General features: G+C 33.8%; 3 protein-coding genes and 1 long non-coding RNA gene across 5 annotated transcripts; 2 read left to right on the top strand and 2 right to left on the bottom strand.

Moving 5' to 3' along the window:
• Nucleotides 1–8,434: 8,434 nt before the first annotated feature.
• On the bottom strand, nt 8,435–9,952 carry LOC109186160. Its single transcript, XR_002055092.1, has 2 exons — nt 9,736–9,952; nt 8,435–8,925 (listed from the first exon to the last, which is right to left on the bottom strand). It is a non-coding gene; the product is annotated as an uncharacterized LOC109186160 (long non-coding RNA).
• A 1,308-nt stretch (nt 9,953–11,260) lies between these two features.
• Nucleotides 11,261–13,067, bottom strand: LOC109186242. The gene is made up of 2 exons (XM_019336169.1): nt 13,050–13,067; nt 11,261–12,085 (listed from the first exon to the last, which is right to left on the bottom strand). Exons 1-2 carry the CDS (start codon nt 13,065–13,067, stop codon nt 11,261–11,263), a joined length of 843 nt encoding a protein of 280 aa, XP_019191714.1.
• A 359-nt stretch (nt 13,068–13,426) lies between these two features.
• On the top strand, nt 13,427–14,371 carry LOC109186928 (stress-response A/B barrel domain-containing protein UP3-like). Its single transcript, XM_019337123.1, has one exon. It carries the CDS (start codon nt 13,454–13,456, stop codon nt 14,219–14,221), a length of 768 nt encoding a protein of 255 aa, XP_019192668.1. The 5' UTR covers nt 13,427–13,453; the 3' UTR covers nt 14,222–14,371.
• Nucleotides 14,372–18,397: 4,026 nt separating this feature from the next.
• Nucleotides 18,398–21,320, top strand: LOC109186134 (cytochrome P450 72A15-like). Of its 2 annotated transcripts, XM_019336049.1 has the most exons (6): nt 18,398–18,803; nt 19,335–19,555; nt 19,689–19,933; nt 20,162–20,310; nt 20,341–20,561; nt 20,796–21,320. In XM_019336049.1, the coding sequence occupies exons 1-6, from the start codon at nt 18,524–18,526 to the stop codon at nt 21,222–21,224; spliced, it is 1,545 nt and encodes a 514-aa protein (XP_019191594.1). In that variant the 5' UTR covers nt 18,398–18,523; the 3' UTR covers nt 21,225–21,320. The 2 variants fall into 2 exon arrangements, with proteins under 2 accessions (XP_019191594.1, XP_019191593.1); XM_019336048.1 differs by having other exon boundaries at nt 20,162–20,561.
• The last annotated feature ends 1,366 nt before the right edge of the window (nt 21,321–22,686 follow it).

The raw sequence follows: 22,686 nt of genomic DNA, 5'->3' as shown, positions 1-22,686 counted from the left end.
AAATTTTGGACAATTGCAACTTGATATCCACATTTTTTTTATCGAATATATGATCTCTTACCCTTATTTGATAACTAATTGTATTGGATTGAATTTGTCATGATTTCTCAATCCAATTTTCACATGTCCTAAAATAGTGACAAAATATTCACTCATGAGTTTTAAGATAATTCCGTCCCCAATACTCAAACCTGAGACATCTGATTAAATTAGAAGAGATTCACATTATCCTACCCACTTATTATAGTTATTATTATTATTATTGAATGAAAAATAAAATTCAATATCACGATTAAGACATGTTTAAAAGTGCAGTGGAAGTGTGGAAAGAAGTGATACATAAACATAATTGATGGGAAGGGAAATCAAAGTCGTTTTCATGGGAGGGAGCTCTTCTTATCCTCTTGTATTGCGTCAATAATTGCAACAAGTTAAAGGTACACTCTGGTTATGTTTTACTTTATTGTCCTTGAAGACAAATGGGTTTATATATATTCGATATATCACTCTCCATCATGCATACATGTATCCATCCGGCCTCTTCTTTATATTCTTCATCAATTTATCCTCCCTCACAACTCCATTTGCTTAATCTCTCCAATTTTACTATTGGGTAAGTTTCCATTCATCTTTTTCATTTAATTTAGTAGATAGAGTGAAGTACCAAGACGTTAAAATTAAGTATTTCAAGTTTTATTAGGAGGATTATCTAGGTGCCATAGGTAAGCTAAGTGTGACGGGAATAGAGTCCGACGCAGCACTCAACGTCCGTGCGGCATTCCGGAGCCCCTCATATTGCGCAGACCAGCTTTACCTTTATACGTGCCAAACTGGTTTTGTCCCGTCATGGGCTCATCAGGGGAACGTCAATAGCTCCCGACTAGTTGTGCATTTCGAATTATATCGGTGGCCTTCATAGCCAAGTCCAATACTAGCAACAAGCTCTCCAAACTTTACGGGGTAGACATGCTTGACTCGGCCAGACCGTAGCGTCTAAGGCAAAATACCTTTAATGCTATTGACGCCCCTTTATCCATTTGGCAAGTTAACTAACCCATTCATTCCTTGGGTCTTAATACGGTCACGGAAAACAGTCCGTGACATAAGTCTTTCTTTTGTTGTTACTGTTGATCTAACTACAAGTTTCTGCAACTAATCAACTAAGACTATACATTGAGACCTTTAGTTAATTAAGTTGCGGCTCATTAGGTGAGAGGCCGGGCCAGTGTCTGGGGCCTACCACACTGGATGAAACTCTCACATTGCGATTGTTAGGACTCATTAATTTATGTCCTTATCCTTAATTTACTACCCAGGATCTAAGAGAGTTGTTTGGAGCATGTATTTAGGTTTTTGTTGGCACGAAAGATTGTAATTGTGTAATGTTTTACTTGTTATATATCAATTAAAAGAAAACAAATAGGATAAGTTTATTTTTGCAAAGATGATTTTACCATTTGTTACCCTATATTTGGCTTAATAAATATAAATTGTGGTTCATTTACTATTGAGAAAATTTTTCATTTTATTTTAGAGAAATTTAAAAAAAAAAAAAAAAAAAAACTAGAGAAAAAATCATAAAACATAATTTGCAGAAAATGGGTTTGATAAATGCATTTTCTTATTTGATTTTTTTTAAAAAAATGAAAAATAGAGAAATACAATTTTAAAAAATAAAAATAGAGAATAGAAATAACGGAAAAGATGGACGATAATATTCCACTCAAAAATGTTCGTGGTGAAAAAATCATTCTATCTATCTCATATAATCTTGACTCAAATTTTCATATTAATTACACAGAAATGGTCTGGGCAAGAGGAATGAGTTCTAATATTTATATTTATACTCGACCACAGAATATAGGTTTAATTATGTGTAACAAATTTATTTTTAATCATCTACTTCTGTCACGCCACGAAAAATATGGCTTGCATTATTCAATTCAAAGGGGTACAAATAGCTTTCACCCAAATGAATAATGATAGAGCAACAGAGCCTTCACTTCATTGTGAAACCATATTCAAAGTATTGCGAGAAAGGAGTTGTGGAGGAAATGGGCAAAGGACAGACAAGTTGGATTCTTCTATTTTGAGAATGAGGACTGCCATACAATATTGTGAAAGTTTATGAATCACCATATCTGTGATATATATATTATATTATTGAACCATATATACATACATATACACACATTATATATATATATATATATATATATATATATATATGGAAACTTTATACTGCCATCTGTCAATCGATATTCAAGATAGAACAATGCTCATCCATTCATCTAGAATGGCCGATGACTCAAAATTAAGGGAAAAGTGCAGTGACAATTTTGTAAATATTTTAAACAGCTGGGTTAAACTTGAGAGTGCATCCAATGATAAATCACACTCAGTTCAAAATATGTAAAAGTATACTCAAGCAGATTGTACTGTTTATTACATTTTTTCTGATTTTTTTCGTTATTTTCAAGCTGTTGATTATCTCAAATTAACATATAAAATTATTTAATTTTTTTTTTACAAGAAACGTTATTCTCATATGATCTCACCCGCTTGCAATTGACAAAAACACCCACATCTTTATTTCTATTCACTGGTTTCATACATTTCAATCTTCTTCCTAGCTTGTGATGTTCTTTTTTATTTTTTATTTTTATTTTTCTAAAACCATGTTTTATTTTAAAAATCCTCCTCAAATTGGCAATGATTGATATTATTTTAATCAATGTGCCATGATTACTAACTACATATAAGATCAGATGGGAATGGATTAATGAAGTTAAACAAATGTAAGTGGATACAACTATTCATGTATAGCAATATAGGCTGCCAGAAATAGAACACTTCCTATAATTGAGTCTAATGACGTGATTAATTGTGGTGAATTAAAAAATAAGCGTTTCTATAATTGAGTCTAATGACGTGATTAATTGTGGTGAATTAAAAATAAATGTTATTGTTCCAAAAGAGTGATGAAGCATAATTCTCACATCAGAATATTACAAGTTTAATTCTTGTCAACATCATCTTAATCAAGCTTCTTTTTTTCTTTTTTCTTTTTTTTTTTTCTTTTCTTTTTTTTTTTTTTGGGTTTGTGAGTTATTACATAGGAATGAAATTACTCTATGAACGTATACTCTTTCATTATCAAAAAATAATAAATGTTTACCATTTAATATTTTTATTTTTTCTCAAATAAACACTTTAATTGATTAAGCAAAAGTATTACATCTCATATCAATCGATTGTGTGCACCGAAGAGGGAGGGAGGATTGGGGTTTCGTAGGTTGAGGGTCTAAGTTTCAAATTTGAGTCCAATTCTAGAATTCATGCTAGGAAACATTTTTTGTCAAATTGAGCCTTTTTTCAATTGACCACAATGAATGTTTTCTGTTGGCCTTATTTTCTTTAAATATACAAATATAGAAAAATCTAGAGGGTCGAAGTGCATGCATTTTATCAAGGAATCATATCATTTTTCTATAATAGACTTGTATTTGAATCTTAAAAAAAAAAAATTATGAATATTAAGATGAAAAGTAAATAAAATGGGCAAGAATAGGAAAAAAAAAAAAAAAGAAGAGGAAATTAAAGAAATATGGTTAGTTTGGAGATTGGAGGACCTACATGAAACAAAAGGGAGGGGAAAAGTAGATTCCCAACTCACATGTTAATGTTTTAGTATATGATTTCATGTTTGGTTTGTCTTGGCTTGTATTTGGGGACCAGCGAACCAGAACCTGGTCTCATTTCCTTGTACCTATCCACCCTACTTTAAGATTTTCTCATTCATATTCAAAGGAAGCACAACTATATTACTAAATTTTAACCAAGTACAAATAGGCCATAGTTTCATATATTGAAGTTGATTCTTTTGCACTGATTCGTTATGTTACCTCGTCCACAATATTGATTCCGTGAAGAGTTCGTGGTGTGCTAAGTCGAATCTATTCGCGGTTGGTATCTTGGTCTTCATCAATTGTTCATGTTTATCGTGAAGCTAACCGTGTTGCGGATGCTTTAGCTTCAGAGGGTTTGTTTTGCACATCAATTTCTATGTTTACTTCATTTAGCTTGTTACCATAAACTATTAAATTGTCCATTTTGTATGATTTGCGGGGCTTTGCTACATACTCCGAGATTTATTTGTTCATAATAAATCTTATACTTTACTGGGTAAGTAGATATTATTTTTAAAATATGATTTAAGCTATCAAAAGATCTTGTTGAGTTGATAAGGACATTGTGGTGTAGAATGCTTGCTTGAAAATGGTTTGGATTAATTGAAGTTTTAAAAAATTTCAAATGGGCTAAAAAGTGGCCAAAATTATATTTCCTGTTAGTAACAACATAATAAAATGAGGTTCACTCTGTGATTTGATAGTAAGTTACACACCTTTATAAGCAATAAATCATTTTTCAATCTATCTATATAAAAACGAACTAGATTTGAAAATACAGGTGAGTTGGAGCAATGGGGCCTAAGGTGGAGGTAGGGTCACGTCGATGTTGGATTCATCAGTCATTCAATTATTATGATAGTATCTTACAAAGACACAATGCGATAACTACGGTAATTAAGTACCCCGTCTATTACGTGATATACAATTACATATGAAAATAATAACAATTCTCTTTTCCTGTGAGTACATAACTCAACTAATTATTTTGCATTGCATGTTCATAAAAACATCATTATTCTCACATAAAAACTTGCGTTTAACCGGTATCTTTTTACCATGTGCACAATAAATAGCACAACTTTTTTAGGAACCAAACAAAAAATGCTGGAACACACTTCTTGTGTACCAAAAATGAAATGGTGATTTTTGAAAAGTTGTACCATTAAACAACTTGAGATCAAGATATCCTATGTAGGTTGAAGACAAATTAGGTTAAAAGTCGAACAACCATGAATGCATTAGGGCAGTACAAAAAAATAAAGTGATTCCCTCAAAGGTTAAGTATGATTCTGAAAATGAGTAGTAAGAAACAAAGGAGTTTCTATCAGATCAGCCAGGTAGGCCTATCTTCCATTAAATCATAAACTAGGATGCATCTCCTGGGCCCACCAACAATGCTGTCTTTTTTTCTCCTTTATATCTCATTCACTTGCTCCACACTTTGTCGAAGAATCGAATTGACATTTGAATCTAAATAGTAAGGGGAAATCGCAGTTTTGGTTCCTCAATTAGTTCTTAATTTGTAATGTCATTTTTAGTTCTTAATTTCAATACATTTGGTCTCTTAATTAATTGATCATTAAGCAGAATCGGTTCTTCTGTCTGTTTGTCCGTTTCAGTCCGTTTAATTCATGGGTAAAAATGAAATTTCACATACCATGGTTTATCACAAAGAGGTAAATCAACTTAGGTTGTCTTATAGCTGACTAGCTAGTTCAAACAAAGAAGATCAATAGACAATTCTCACGCAGAATCAACTTGAAACTTTGTGCTTACTAAATCAATCGTCCAACTAATTTGACTGAAGTTGTCCTCAAAATTTATATATTCAGTAACAAAATATTACCTCAAAGCACCACTGGAAAGTTTATAATTTCTCACTTCAATTATACACTACCATGGTATGTGAAATTTCATTTTTACCCATAAATTAAACAGACTGAAACAGACAAACAGACAGAACTACAGAATGACCAAATCTGCTTAATGGTCAATTAATTGAGAGACCAAATGTGTTCAAATTGAGAACTAAGGATGACATTGCAGATTGGGAACTACTTGAGGGACCAAAACTGTGATTTTCCTGAATAGTAATAAGAATCAAATACTTGATAATGATAATAATAAGTTTAAGTAGAATCAGTCATTTTGTTTAATAATAAATAAGAATTGAAATCAAAACATTGAAATCTCAATGTCGTAATAGGATTGTTGGGTGTGGGTTCATTTGTTTTATTTTGTTAGTAAAAGCTTAATACATGTTTTGTCAATGTCGTCAATTTAGCCATGAGTTATACATACTCATTTTAATTACCGAAGTACCGTATCAGACAAACAAAGAAGGAAATTTGATATAAATTAAATAGAAAATCTTACGGGTACAGTATGTTTTGTAAAGTTGTACAATATGTTTTGCTATAGATACATTATATGGGCCGTTTATGTCACTTTTTCTAAATTTTCATTTCTTCAATTTTCAATATTTTTGAATCTCAAATTCTAGAAATTATAAACAAAAACTTCGAATGAGAAAAACGCCGAGTACAAAGCTAAGTCCCATCATTTCTCTCCTCCAAATTGAAGAACATGCCTAACTTTTCCTCTAAAATTTAGAAAAATGAAAAATAATATTCTTCTAAGTTAGTTTGACAAGTAAACATATTTAATTTATCCATAAAAATAAATCATTTCTCCATTTAATAAACAGCACTCATATAACTATCAAAATTACAAATTCCCTTGTTACAAAATCCAATCCAAAAGAGTGTCTTTGTATGACAAATAATGCTACATTCCCATCCTTATTTTGATTTATTTTATATTTGATTAATAAAAATGGTCCTTTTTAAGATTATGCAAGTTGACAAATTTATGGTAGTCAATGAATTAAACAAAAGTATTGATAGTACACATCAAGATGCGAACATTATGGGTAAAATTAATAGGAAAAAACAACATTATTCATTTAGGACCATTGTAAAATAGATCCAAATCATCAAAAATCACATATCTATTATTATAAACAGAAATATGTCATGATATTTTTGTAAATAACAATCATTTTATTTTATAAAAATATAAAAAGTAAAAATACCATGTGCAACGAGCTCAGCTCGACCAACAAAATATTGACAAAATTCAAACTCATAATCTTTTAAGTACGAGAATCATGTTTATAATAACAAACATCGTATTTTTTTTATATCTCTGTTTATAATAACAAACATCGTATTTTTTTTATATCTCTGTTTATAATAACAAACATCGTATTTTTTTTTATATCTCAGAATTTACTTATTATTATCTTATAGAGCTTATAATCATTAATGATCGAGTGTAACTAGTCATTCATGGTTTGTCTGTCTAGTGGAACTATTGCACAGTGTTTAGAGTACGCAAGCTAGCTACTTTTCCATTGATTATTAAACCCACCGAATTATTTGTTTATTTCTTCCTTTTTCCTCCAATCAATCCTATCCAGATGATTATCATTTGACAAAAACAAAAACACCCTAATCAATGATAAAAAGGAAAACTGTACTATGTAATAGAATTGGTCAAAACACCCATCATTCCTTATCTCAGATTCTATTCTTGTGGTGGTGTTTCATTGGAACACAAAATATTATCTACAAAACCTCTTCTTTCTTTTTTCTTTTTTCTTTTGTTTTTAAAAAATTATATAGTTTGAGTTACCACAGAATAAAAAAGTATATATATTTTAAAGGAATTTTTCAGGAAATCTGTCCTTTCATAGATGTTTTCACCTACCTATACAGCTATACTAGATGATAATTAATGCAAGTCAATTAATTCGACAATGGGGCAACCCAATTAAATTGATCGTTCGAGATGACTTGATAATCATAAAATTTCAAAGTTTGATTCTTTGTGATGCTGTCTGATCCATTGACTCTCAAGCACAAGAATACCCTTCCTTTAATGAATGGAGAGGCTTCTTGCAAGTATGCTTGTCGCTTTGTTTTGTTATTTAAGTGAAGAATATAATTAAACCAAAATTAAGTCTATTATAAAGATATTCAAATTGATTCACCTGAGAGAAAGATGCAGAGAATGGTAATTGGTAAGTTTTCTAGCTTCCATCAGGTAATGTCTAAAGGAATAATGGCTTTAGGCTAAGGAACAAAAGAGTACCAGAAGAAGTATATAGAAGAAAGAGTGGTAGAAAAAAAATCTTTGAAGACCTATTATGACATTATTATCCTTTTTGACAAACTGAAAAAAGCTAAAAAGATAACACCATCACCCCTTTATAATAAACATATATATATATATATATATATATATATATATATATATATATATCACATATTAATTTCGTATTATATGCTTTATATAGTAAAAAAAAAACACAAAATTAATTTTATAATTATTGTAAACTTTCAAGTTTGTAATATTTATAAAATCAATAATAAATTTTTCCTTTATATTTTGGCAACTACCAACCGTTGATCCACCAAAATACTTGGATCAGACCAGTCTTCACTTTTCACTTGGAACCATATATATTTGTGTGCGCGCGTTTGACTGAATTAGAAAAAGAAAAAAAAAATCTTATTTTTTAAGTAGAAGGTAATTGAAGAGGAGCAATGATATCCGAAATTCGAACCCATGTTTGTAAAACAAAAACCAATTAAATTATACCTTAACGTCGTATTATAATTTATAACCATCTGAAACAAGAGATTTTTGTTTTTTTCTTTTGACGATTTTAAAACAAATATGAAAGAAAAAGAATTGAATGTGCCATTTCTTTCCAACTTTATTGTAAGAATGATACATCCCACATACATCGATTACTACCGACAGAAATTTTAATTTAGCCAATATACAGGACTCGAGAGTCAAACCTAACGCTCATGAGCTAGCTTCAGGCTCGGTTCCTCTTGTGGGCAGCCTTGGCACCACTAGAGTCAGCATCAGAGGAGGAATTGGGCATGGAGTTTGTGAAAGAAGTTGAAAGGTGAGCATAAAGATCAACCACTCTCCTGATATTATTGTTCAGCTCTCTGATCAACCCAACATTCCTGCTCAAATTATCTGGGATTTTGGACTCATGGTTCTGATTTATCTCACTTATCAGCACCCTATTCTGCTCCAATATGTCCTGCACCTGCACAAAACTCTTCTGAAATGTCTGCATAACTCTCCCATCTACCCCTCTCTGTGTATCCCCCTCCATATATCTTCACTTTTCACTTCAAATCCTCTCCTGCAATAAGGAAGGGTAAAAAAGTCAAAGAATCATCGACCCGCCAAAAAAAAAAAAAAAAAAAACTCGTTCTGGTGACTATTATACCTTATACTAACCAATCCTCGGTTCGTCGAAAAATATAAATAATTGGCACATAATAGACTACATTGGTACCATGCCCACACCAAATATACACATAAATCAGGACTCAGGAGCATATAATAATAATAATTATTATTATTATTTTTAGGTCTTATTATTATTACTATTATATAATAATTATTTAAGGCATGATGAGATGTAAAAGGCAGATCCTATTTTCCATAAAAAGGTATGCAGTGGTCTGATATACCCAGCTGAAGTCCTAAGCACAGAGCTTCAAAAGAAGAATCTTTAGGCCCAGAAATGTCCACTCGTACTTAGGTCAAACAAAGCATTTGCATTATGAATTATGAATTATGAAAGACAGGATCATAAACCTCAAAAATTTCAACTTTCCTTAGAGCAAAAATCCTTTAAAATATCACCCAAAAACAAGATTAACAGTCAAAGAATCAGAGCTAACCAGACAGAAGAATTACAGTGAAAAACAAAAATATATGAAAGATTCAAACTTTAAGCATATAAATCAAGAATTCAAGTTTTGGCATATGGGAAATTCATACCACAGCTTGGGAACCCAATTTCTTGTTCTTGGATAAGCTTAGTAAGCTCTTACACTGATATATACAGACATGAAACATTCATACATATATGTATATATATGTGTGTGCATATATATATAGTATAGTGCTACAGAAATCCATATTGTTTGTGTTTATAGAGTACCTTGAAAATCTTGGGGCATGATTGAGAGTTGAGGGTGAGGGAGACAGAGATTGAAAGGGCAAAACTGATCTGGGATTGAATGGAATCTGCAGAGAGAGATAACGGGGAGGGAGAATATGTAGATTTGACAGTCTGTTCTTGGGTCTGTCTCTCTCTAAATATACTTTAAAGTTTAGACTTTCTTCCCCTTGTTTTTTCAATTGGTCTTTTGAGTTTGAGATTTTTAATGTACATTTGTTTCCCCCATTTTAATTATATTATTCTCTTATTATTGAGTGGGCACACTCCATTGGATCTTGTGGATCCAAACAGTTGAGGTTACCCAAAATCTTATATCATCCATTCACTGCTCACTACTTACATGTTCAATCATGGGGTAGTATATAATTGAAGTGAGAAATTATAAACTTTCCATTGGTGTTTTGAGGTAATATTTTTTTTACTGAATATATAAATTTTGGGACAACTTCAGTCAAATTAGTTGGACGATTGGTTTAGTAAGCACAAAGTTTCAAGTTGATTCTGCGTGAAAATTGTGTATTGACCTTGTTTGTTTGAACTAGTCAGCTATAAGACAACCTAAATTGATTTATTTCTTTGTGATTCTTTGTCACCTGATTCACCCAAAGCGCACAATCAATGAATATATAAAATTTTATGGGTCAACAAATATTACATTTTTATTAATATGGAGTACTTTTCAGGGAAAATGTAATATTTGTTGACTCATAAAAATGGATGATATATTCCATCTTAACTAAAAATTTAAATTAGCAATTAACTGATACATATATGTTTTATAACACTTGTGTAAGACTGTCTCACAAGTCTTAATCCGTGAAACGGATAGGATATTTGATTAATGGATCAGATCTTTGACCTCATTAATCAAAGATCCGATTCATCTCACGAATTGAGACCCGTGAGACGGCCTCACACAAGTTTTTGCCTTATATATTATATATTATATATACTCAACAATGTGTTTCCCCAACTAAGTTTATTATACAGTTATTTATCTATGGCGCAACAAAGGAATAATATATTTGGTGAAAGTCATTTCCTTGTATCATGTAAAGAACTTCTACCCTAATTGGGGTGAAACTCAAACTTAAAACTTTACCTATAGAAATCTATCCAGATTGGGGTAAAACTCAAACTTAAGACTTTTCCTATAGAAAGCAACAATGATGTCATCAATTTACAAATTACTTGACAACTATGTTATTTTCTTCTCTTAAAATATTGAATCTCCAACTCCAAGGGTTTTCCACATTCCAGTTCAACAGAGCATTTAGAATGATATAAATCACGGTGACTCAATGACTTGACAAACTAAGCAACAAATATGCTATTTTATTCTCAAAAAACACGGTTAAATCCACATCCCATTCTCTAGCCATTTCCTTATTACAAACATCCAATCAACTGAACTCCTTAACACTTGTTGATTCGTAAGCCAATGGACCATCTATTATGAATCCGTATACACCTTTTTTTTTTTTTTTGAAAGAAAGTCATAACATTAATTCATCAAGTCCGTAGACAAAGCATTACAAAGGAAAGGTGGCGGAATAGAAAGCCACTCGGAGCAACCAGAACTAGAAACGGCATATCTAGCTATAGCATGAGCTACACCGTTCGTTGATCGCTTTACAAAGGATAAAAACACATGCGAAAAGTCGCACAATACGTTTTTAATATCACTAAGGATTACATGGAAAGAGGATTCTCCTATACTCGATTTGAGACTGTTGACCACTTGAAGAGAATCCGTCTCAACGCTGACTTTATTCAAGTTTAGTTCTTTAATCCAGCTCAGTGCTTCCCTGATCGCAGTAGCTTCAGCTTCCCTGGGTGAGAAAACACCATCCCATTGAATTCCTCTAGCTGCTACAAAAGTGCCGTGTTCGTCTCTGATGACGCACCCAAAGCCCATCTTGCCGTTGATTGAGTCTATCGCTGCATCGACATTTAGTTTGTGAAAACCTTCCTGTGGTTTTGACCATTTAGGTTGCACAGTAGTCGACTCCTCATTAACTGGTAAGGATGGTAAGGCTGCTTCTCTCCAATCCTGCAGATACTTCGAAGCTTTAAAGACAATGGTCTCTGCACTTTGAATCCTCTTGTTGTTCCAGATCTTGTCGTTTCTTTGCCTCCAAATTTCCCAGCAACACACGATCACTGTGCATAATTGATCCCTAGGCAAAGATGATGATAGAAAGATGAACCATTCCTGGACAGATGAGAAATGAGCAGAGTTCGGTTGGCACCCAAGAATACTCCAGCATTGTCGAGCATGAATACAATCCACAACCAATCTATCCAAGTATCCAAGTATCCAACCAATCTTCAACCATTTATAATAGCCCACAACTAAGCTTTCACAACATTACAAGAATAGATGTTATATATCATTATATGTTGTTCAATCTTTATCAAATAAACGTGCCTACAAATCACGCTTCTACCTCTAGTAGGGGTGTTAGCAAACAGAGCTTTCGGCAAACTACTCGTGTTCGTATTCGATAAGCGTTCGTTTATGTTCGTTTGTTAAGGTAAACGAACATTAATAAACAAAATTTAGAGCTCGGTTAATAAACGAACAGAGATTGAACAATTGTAAGCTCGTTTGCTAAGAGATCGTGAACAAGCTCGTTTGTATTCGTTTACTAATGTTCGTGAACAAGCTCGTTTATGTTCATTTAATAATGTTCGTGAACAAGCTCGTTTGTGTTCATTTAATAATGTTCGCGAACAAGCTCGTTTGTATTCGTATATTATATTATATTAGTTTTGTAGTTGTGTTGTTTGTTTGATTATTGTTCGTGAACAAGTGTTTGTTTATTAAGTGTTCATGAACGTAAGTGAATATGTTCGTGAACGTGCTTGTTAATGAACACGTTCGCGAACATGTTTATTACCGTTAACGAACAGTAACGAACGCTTAACAAACGAACACGAACAAGATTTTCAAAAACCTTAACAAACGAACACGAACACTCCAAATTTCATAACAAACGAACACGAACATCTTCCGTTCATTTATGTTCGATTCTTAACAACCCCGGTATATTGTCATTGTACTTAATATTTCATCACTCAATATTTGACTTTTACATTTAATAATGTGACAAATTATAGTTTACTATTGGAGCATCCATAATGGTTAACTTTTTATTAGATTTTTTGTGTCAAATAGGAGAGAGGGAGGAGAGAGATTTTGCACACATAGCCACACTCTAAATCATTGTAAATAAATTATTTTGCATTCCTAGCAACAATTACTTTCATTTGTTTCTCAAAAGTTGTACCTCAATTTCCAACTTCATTTTTATATGTTTAGACCAATAGTTATAATTATAACATAAACCAACTCTACCTTGCAAGGTGTATTCAGGTCTAAAATACACAATTTATATATTGAATGTTAATAATTTACATATTTAATGTTCACAATTTACACACTAAATGTTCACAATTTATTTTTATAAAATTATAAACATTAAGTATATATAAATTATAAACATTCAGTATCGATCTACCTTGTAAGGTGGATTCGAGTCCTCGGAATAATTTGCCGGTTTAAACCTTCCAATGAATGGTATGTTTTGTCATTAGCCCATATTAGATGTAATGGGCCAAATGGGCTTGGGCTTAACAGTAGACCCAATGAGTATATGAAAACAAACTTTCACTATCGCTCCGGCAAGGAAAAATGCTCATTGCGAAAGCAGCAGCTCAATATCGCTCGCAATTGTTATCCCCACGCGCATTATCTCTATCTCAGGCAGCCGCCTCCTCCGCCTTCCGCCGCTGCTACTCCACCGCGCCGATCGGAATGTCAACCAGTCAAATCGTCGAGCACGTCGTTCTCTTCAAAGTGAAGCCCGACGTCGAAGCCGCGAAGGTCAACGACATGATCGGCAAGCTCAACGGCCTTGGTTCTCTGCCCCAGGTGGCCCACATCGCCGCCGGCGCACTCCTCCGCGCCAGATCCTCCTCTCTCTCCTTCACTCACATGCTCCACTGTCGGTACAGGTCCAAGTCCGACCTCGCCGACTACTCCGCACACCCCGACCACGTGGCCGTCGTCAAGGGATACGTCCTTCCGATCTGCGAAGACATCATGGCCGTGGACTGGATCCCCGATTGCTTCTCCGGCCCGATTAAGGTGCCGGCCGGTTCCGCCATTAGGGCTACGTTTCTGAAATTGAAGGAAAGCGTTGGGGAAAACGAGAAAAACGAAGTCCTGAGGGTGAACAAGGGAATTAAAGAGAAATTCCCTTCGATTGAACAGCTGTGCGTTGGGGAAAACTTCTCTCCCGCCAGGGCGAAAGGTTATTCGATCGGTTCGATTGCGGTTGTCCGAGGAGTGAGTGAATTGGAGACGTTGAATGAGGCGAAGGATACGGTTGAGGAGTTTCTCGATGACGTATTGGCGGTGGATTTCGCCGTTCCGGCGGAACAATCTGCTAATCTCTGAGGCTTCATCTTACTTTGCTGCTTCTGTAATGGAGTAATGGACTTTTCGAATGTGTATTTGTTACAGAATAATGTTGTTTCCTTATTCCTGATCCACTATTGCAAGAAACAGTTTGATACACTATCAATCCAAGACTGCAAATTTTCCAAAGTGTCTTTAGCATGATTTCTTGCACTTTTTTTTCTTTCCAAAATTTAACCCAATAATGTTGATGGAATTATAAGACGGTCTGATTAGCTAATCTTCCGCCTAATTTGTAGACACTTTTATTGGGTAAAACCGTTAGACTGAAGAATTATTATTATTCTATATACTCAAAACAAAAAAAATTAAATTTTAATTAAAAATGAATGAGTCTCTCCCACTTAATTATACACTCTACACCTCCCAAATTAGTGATAAAACATTCTGCATATTGTTATATATTTTCATACTAGTAATTCACCCGCGCAGTGCACGGGAAAAAATTATGTTATTATAAATATAAATAAAAAATAGAAAAACTAAAATATTTTAAATTATTTAATATAATAATATTTTTGAGCTTCCATTGGTCAAGTATTTATTATTTTTATAAAATACAAAATTACAATTAAAATTAAAATTAATATTAAAATTATAATTTTGTATGGTTAATATAATCTCTAATTATGTGCATATTCAAATAAACTTATAGAGAGAAGTGACATAATTACATTGATTTATTCTTAATTGTATTTCATCTATATTATAATTTTCACAATACGAATAATAACTAAGATAATTACATTTGGAAAGCAAATTTCAAATTTTGTATGTGTAAATTTAAACTCTAATTCAACACATTTTTTATATGATTATATAATATATAGCTATTTTATTTTTCAAAAGTATATTTTTTATATGATTATATAATATATAGCTATTTTATTTTTTAAATGTTGTATTTTTTTATAATAAAGGATGTTGTGGCATTAATTGTAACATTAATTATTTTTCAAACCATATAACTTTATTATATAAAGGATTTAAATTCAAAATTTGTACAAAAAATCTCATTGGTAACATGATTTTGCTGTAATAGAGGTAATGGCCGATTTAGTCTATGGCTCTGTTTGACAGAGCTTATTTAGGAGCTTATAGCTTATTTTAAGCTACTAATAAGCTATAAGCTCTGTTTGGTAATGTTCCCAAAATAAGCTCCTAGCTTAAAATAAGAGCTTATTTTGGAACGCTACCTAAGGTAGCGTTTCAAAATAAATTCCCAGCTTCATAACTTTTTTTTCCATCTTTATCCTTATTATTTTAAAGAAATGACATAATTTATCATTTTCAATTAAAACCCTTTTCTCCTATCATTTATCTGCAACTTTCACCACAAATATTATTATTATTATTATTATTATTATTATTATTAGAGAAAATTACACTTTTGGTCCTATGACTATAGGGGGTTGGTAATTTCAGTTCGTGACTTTTAAAACTAACAGATTTAGTCCTTTTAGTATGCTTTTTTCACACATTAAGTCCTTCCGGCTAATTTGCCGGTAGATTTTCGCCGGAAAAACCTATTCATTTGTTTATTAATTTTTTGGAGGGGTAAAATGGTCACTAATGTCTGAGAAAAAAGGGGATAAACGGTGGCTTATATTTCCTACCTTAAATAACGTCCACCTTAAACGTCAATTAAGGACTGGAAACACGTTCGATAACTTTGCGCTGGTGAGTAGAGGTGCAAATGGGGTTCAGGGGTCTGTGTTGAACACGACTGGTCAGCTTGCTATAGTTGCTAATCCTCCGGTGAGTTTGGGTGTCGGAACAGGGGTTGTGCGATCGATTTCTGGGGTGATTAATGCTCAGGGTACCCAACGGAATCTGGGAACTAGTAATACGAGGGAGAACAATGGCTTCTCAGGTGGGGATATCGCAGGGTCTTCAGCTGTTCCGGTGAACATGAACGGTCAACAGATGGGCGGGAACACAGTTGACTCATCTGCCTCCCGTACGCTGGGTTCGACAGATACTTTTTCGATGGATAATGGGGCGGATAAGGATGAAGTGTTTGGCACAAGAAAATTGCAGTGGGTTCCAAAACAAAATGTTAACAAGAAGTAGACCACAACTACGGCCAACAGAATGAATATTCAGAGACCGATTGTTATTGGGAAAGCGATGGAGAGTGAGGATTACAGGCTGGAATTTATTGAATCTGAAGAAGAAATTTTCCAACTTGAGAAGGATGAGGTGTTGGAGATTGAAGAAGTCAAGACATACTGCTTGTTGGGTAGGTTTGCAGGCTGGTTTCCCGGCATGAGAGCTATCCAAGAACTTGCATGGAGCTGGAAGGTGGATTGCAAACCAGAATATGTTCTAAACGACCATGTGTTTTTCTGGTTTAAGAAGGAAGAAGATGTACAGAGTGTGATCTCAGACATTAGTGACCATTTTACCCCCCAAAGAAATTAATAAACAAATGAATGTATTTTTTCGGCCAAAATCTACCGGCAAATTGGCCGGAAGGACTAAATGTGTGAAAAAAGCATACTAAAAGGACTAAATTTGTTAGTTTTAAAAGTCACGAACTAAAATTACCACCTCCTCTATAGTCATAGGACCAAAAGTGTAATTTTCTCTTATTATTATTATTATTATTATTATTATTATTATTATTATTATTATTATTATTATTAGATTTGCAATCATATTGCTACTTCATTATGAGATACTAGATCATGATTATGCTAATAGTTTTATTTCAAAATGTTAATTTTTTTAAAGACAAAATGTTAAATTTTAATATGTAAACAAACTAATTTAAATTTTATGAAGATGTCATTTTTAGTCTTTTTACATTTATCTGCTTATCAAAAAACTAATTTTACCAAACATTTGCAATCATAACAGCTCTTTAGTTTTCAGCTCTGAGCTTATAGCTTTTCAACTTTCAGCTCCTAGCTTATAGCTTTTCAGCTAGGTTTGCCAAACAGAGCCTATGATTATAAAGGAATTATTGATTTAATTATTGCTTTATCAAATTAAGTTCTCAACTTTGAAAATCTCACTTAATTCCGTCCTCTCATCAATTTGAACGGTAAGATGATAGCTAGAGGACAAAATCGAGTAAAATTTTTAAAGTTGAAAACTCAATTTGATAAGAGAAGACCACTAGACTAAATCAATAATTTCGCTATTGTTGATAACTCCATAGTAATATGATGTCAAATTATATATACTCTCTTAATCTAAATTTGAATTCAAATCTTATTATCTTGCGTGACCGTCTGAATTGTGACAACGGTCCATATCTTGTTGAAGTTATGACAGTTAAGGAAGCATTATCCTGGATAAAGGGCCTTGGCAATAGGAGTTCTGTTGTAGATTTAGACTCTTTAAATTTTTACATCGCTTTTAATTCTATTTCGTTGGATCATTCTTATGTTGGTATTATTGTTCAGCAATGTCGTCTTATTGCTAGGGATATGGGTAATGTTATTATTCATCATATTCGTAGGTCAGCAAATCACGTGGCTCATGTTCTTACACGGATAACTGGTTTCATGTCTGTCCTAGGTTCTTGCGTTGATGACCCTCCTGATTGTATCTCTCAATTATTTGGTACTTAATTTATGAAGTTGGTCTTTGGTTTTCCAAAAAAAAATTGCAAAAAGTTATTATTGTTTATAATTCAACAATAAATATTTTGGAATTACAAATATTCATTTCCATTCTTGGTCTACACGAAAAGCAGCCAATTCTCTTCTCCACGGCACTTATCCATAGGGAAGAGTAGTCCATTATTCTAAATACTTTTTTATAACATAATTTGCTGACTTTTTCGACTATATCCTAAACCAATAAATTTATTTTTAAATCTATAAAAAGATAAATTAAATCAATCTTATTTCGAGACTAAACATCAAATTATATATTTTTATGCACAAAAAATTCAATCCAACTTTAAATTTTAATATTCAGAGTAAGTAATACAACCCCATCTAGCTACCAAAAAGTTAAAAAACCAATCAGATTAATTATTCTAAATGTTTAATCATATGAAATGAAAGCAACACAACAACACATGATCTCTACAAAGTATCCTAACCAGACACGCATACAAGCCTTGTGCTACAAGACCAAAAAAGTCAATAAAAATGGCCTTTTTTTTTTTTTTTTTTTGCTTTATCTATCACACTATAATAATCATCTTCTTTTGAATAAATATGCAGGTCAAAATTCTTCTGGAAAATCACACACATATATATACACTACCTGAACCAGACAACAACACCCACAGATTTAATATCAGAGCACTGAATATAGTAAATGGCAAACTTTGTTACCTTTTCCTTGGGGCTCTCTTCCCTGCTTCTACTCATCTATTATCTGGCAAGAATTTCATATTCCATTTTGTTGAAACCCAAATGGCTGCAGAGGCGTTTAAGACAGCAAAACATCAATGGCACAACCTACAAACTATTGCTTGGTGACCTTAAGGATGTTGGCAAACACATGGCCGATGCCTGGTCCAAACCACTGAGCCTCACCCATGATCTTGTGTCCCGTCGCGTCGATCCTTTCACCAACCATCTAGTGCAGAAATACGGTAAATATTCTGATACCAAACTGAATCATGTGTTCTGCATTAACTGAAAGTTTAGTAACTGTTCTGATACCAAACTGAATGATGCGTTCTGCATTAGCTAAAAGTTTAGTAACTATTTCTGATATCAAACTGAATATAATAATGGCCTTGTTTGATAAAATAGTTAGTTTATCAGTCAATTTTGGCTTATTTGATTACTATTAACTGTTTGACTTGGTTAAACAATTAATATGAGTGGTGGATTAGTTAGCTTTTTGTAACAACCTCCAAAATGTTAAAATTAAAAAAATTGTTAACTTTTTGAGAAAGTCATTTTGTATATAATCAGCTAGAAACTAATTTACCAAACACTTTTCTACAACCAGCTAATGCTATCAACTAGTCAAACCCACTAACCAAATCAACTAAACGTTATCAGCTAACAGCCATTTACTAAACACCCCAACGTGTTCTGCATTAACTGAAAATTTAGTAATTGTTGTGATATCAAACTAAATGATGTATTTTGTTAACATTTGTGGTGGTTTGCAGGCAAGATATCTGTTTGTTGGTTTGGGACTTCACCCAGGCTGACCATCATGGATCCAGAAATGATAAAAGAAATACTTTTGAACAAGGCAGGCCACTTCCACTTGCCACCACTGAACCCTATTATCTTAAGCCTAGCAAGAGGGCTCACAATTCAGCAGGGTGAAACATGGGCTCACCACAGGAGGATAATGAACCCTGCATTCCACATGGAAAAACTCAAGGTCACCCTCAACATATTTATTCCCTTTCTTTAGTCTTGAATTGACTCGATCAATACTCAGTTGGATTAGTCTCGTCCCGTCCCGCGGGATGTAACGTAGTACTGGAATTAATGATTGGTTTTATTTTGTATAGGGAATGATACCGGCATTTTCGGAAAGTTGTGCACTATTGATAGAGAAATGGAAGACATCAGTGACACCCCAAGGAGCTGGGGAGATAGATGTTTGGCCAGAATTTCAAGACCTTACAGGGGACATCATATCCAGGACAGCATTTGGTAACAGCTATGAAGAGGGGAACAGAATCCTAGTACTTCAGAGAGAACTGCAACAACTAGTTATGGAAGCCATGAGAACCATGTACATTCCCGGCTTCAGGTAATTGGTAAATAGTTGTTAGCTGATTGAGTTAGTGAGTTTGAGTAATTGATAACATTAGCTGATTATAGAACAATTCTGATAAATTAGTTCTTAACTGATGGCTGATTACCTGCAAAATGACTTTCTCAAAAAACTGATCTAAAACAACTGTTTTAATTCTAGATTGCACGTTTACTATTCCATATATTTATGCTCAGCAGCCCCGAAATGCATTGTGAATAACAGATTTCTTCCAACGAAGAAGAACCGGAGAAGAAACGAGTTGGACAAAAGGATCACATCAATGCTGAGAACATTGGTGGAGAGAAAGGAAGCCATGATTAGAGGTGGAGAAGCAAAGGAGGATGACCTCCTCGGTCTGCTTCTGCAGTCGAATGCTCGTCAAACCAACCCTCTGCAACACCATGAAAGCAACACCAAGAATTACGAGATGAGCATGGAGGAGATCATAGAGGAATGCAAACAGTTCTACTTAGCCGGCCACGAGACAACCGCAACCTGGTTAACCTGGACAATCATTGTCCTGGCAATGCACCAAGACTGGCAACAAAAAGCCAGGGAAGAAGTTCTGCAAGTCTGCGGGGATAAAATCCCCGACCTTGAAGCCATTTCCCACCTCAAAACCGTAAGTCCTGGCTCCGCCCAATACTATCAGTTTAACTTTTTAGCTAAGAAAGAACATCTACTGTAAGTCTGTAACAATGGGACCCACAGGGTGTGGGTCCAGATGGCTGCATCTATCATCCTGACCCACCATCAAAATCTGATCCATGCAATGCAGGGTAGATATACGGTGCGGATTGAAATTGTCATCCTTAATTACATAAGATATTCGACTGACTATACATGATTTTTGCAGGTAACCATGATACTTAATGAAGTGCTAAGGCTATATCCATCAGTGATTGCACTTTACAAGCATGCTTACAAGGAAACACAGATAGGGGGTCTGTGTATTCCATCTGGAGTGGATGTGACACTGCCCATAATGCTGATGAACCGCGACCCGGACCTATGGGGAGACGATGCAGAAGAGTTCAAGCCAGAACGGTTCGCTGAAGGGGTTTCGAAGGCCTGCAAAGATCACCCTTCTGCGTTCTTGCCATTTGGATGGGGGCCAAGGACCTGCATTGGCCAAAATTTTGCCAATATAGAAGCCAAAGTGGCTCTTGCCATGATTCTAAAGCATTTCTGGTTTGAACTGTCCCCTAGCTACATTCATGCTCCTTATACTGTCATGACTTTGCAGCCACAGCATGGAGCTCAGATCATATTGCATCAGCTTTGAGGGGCCGGGCCGGGGTGTGAGGGTCTCTGAGTTGAGGGAATTTTCCTTTTCTGGGTGAAGGAAAAATCTATTTTGATAATAATAATGATTGTTGGCATGGAACGTTGAAAAAAAAATGTCAAAAATCACATTTTTTATAATGAAATGAAATTGGGACTATGTTGAACATAAATACATACATATATATAAACCAGCTTGGTTGGTTTGAGTGACCGTGCACTCTCTTCCCTTAAAGATGTCGAGAGTTCGAAGTTCGAACCTCCTCTCGTATGGAAAAATCACTTTGGTCAGGACTTTGCCCCTTAATTGGGTCGACCTTGTACGAATGAGGATTAATCTGAATATAGTACGAGCTTAAAAATGTCTCCTACAATTAAAATTTGCCCAGAACACCTCATAACCTGACAAAAAAAATACATACATATATAGCACCAAACACTAGCCCACAACATAGACCCACCCATGATAGAAGCAAATTGATTGATTAAATTTTGAAAGTTGAAGGATCATGTGTGATTAATTTAGACCACATGTGGTTTAAACGTTTAAGACTAAACATGACAAAACTACTATACTTGAAAAATCCCATGTGACATTAACTCTAAATACATACATATATACCACCATAGACTAGCCCACAACATAGACCCACCCATGATAGAAGCAATTTGACAATGTTTGACCAATAATTACTAAGTGCACACCAACAATGGTGTGAGCAATCTAAGGTTTGTCCCCCTTTATGAGCAACACATTGGTTTGTGATTGGTCGGTCGGTCCCTACAAAAATTTATTAGTGTTCAGCTGTCTTAGGTGATAGACATTAATTAAATTTGAGTTGAAAAGTTTGATCCACTCTCAAACCTTCCCTACCTGTAGTGTCTTCCCCAAATATAATGTACAATGCATTTGCCCCTTTAGGTTTTTGGTGTCCCAAATATTTATGATCCATCCCAATCAATGTCATCTCCTCTGGTCTTGTGTAAATCATACCAAAACTGGGCTGCAGTGAAATGTCACCTTTAAAGTTGTGAAATCACACCAAATTATTAGCATTTCACTGCCAAACCTGAAATTCTTGAACAGATAGAAGAAACTGCCTTTTTTAATAATAATAATAATAATATCTGTAAAGATTTTGTTTTTTTTTTTTTTTTTTTTTTTTTACTTCGTCAAACAATATATTAGACCCAATGAATTCACTCCAAAATTTATGAATGAGGTAAATTTAAAGTTCTCATCATGTGGCTTGCACACTTTTGTGCACATGATGTTTTTACCGCTATATATTGGTCATTAAGGGTAAATAATCTTTAAAAAAAAAAGAGGAAACTTCATTTAACTAAAGATAAGAATTTAAAACATTACAGATAAACCAATGAGGGTTATTAAACCACTTTATGCAACCAGTCATATAACAAACTCGCGTGCAAGAATGTGAATAGCCTGGTTCACTAATCGT

Source organism: Ipomoea nil, unplaced genomic scaffold (assembly GCF_001879475.1).
Source record: "Ipomoea nil cultivar Tokyo-kokei standard unplaced genomic scaffold, Asagao_1.1 scaffold1407, whole genome shotgun sequence".
NCBI classification, from domain to species: domain Eukaryota; kingdom Viridiplantae; phylum Streptophyta; class Magnoliopsida; order Solanales; family Convolvulaceae; genus Ipomoea; species Ipomoea nil.
This window is presented reverse-complemented; position numbering and strand designations above follow the sequence as displayed.

Excerpts from the sequence above, each read along its gene's own strand:
- LOC109186134 (XM_019336048.1), top strand. The coding sequence starts at position 18,524 with ATGGCAAACTTTGTTACCTTTTCCTTGGGGCTCTCTTCCCTGCTTCTA. Across the intron at positions 19,934-20,161 it reads ATGTACATTCCCGGCTTCAG|ATTTCTTCCAACGAAGAAGA; the intron begins GTAATTGGTAAA and ends TGTGAATAACAG. Across the intron at positions 20,562-20,795 it reads CCATTTCCCACCTCAAAACC|GTAACCATGATACTTAATGA; the intron begins GTAAGTCCTGGC and ends TGATTTTTGCAG.
- LOC109186928 (XM_019337123.1), top strand. The coding sequence starts at position 13,454 with ATGCTCATTGCGAAAGCAGCAGCTCAATATCGCTCGCAATTGTTATCC.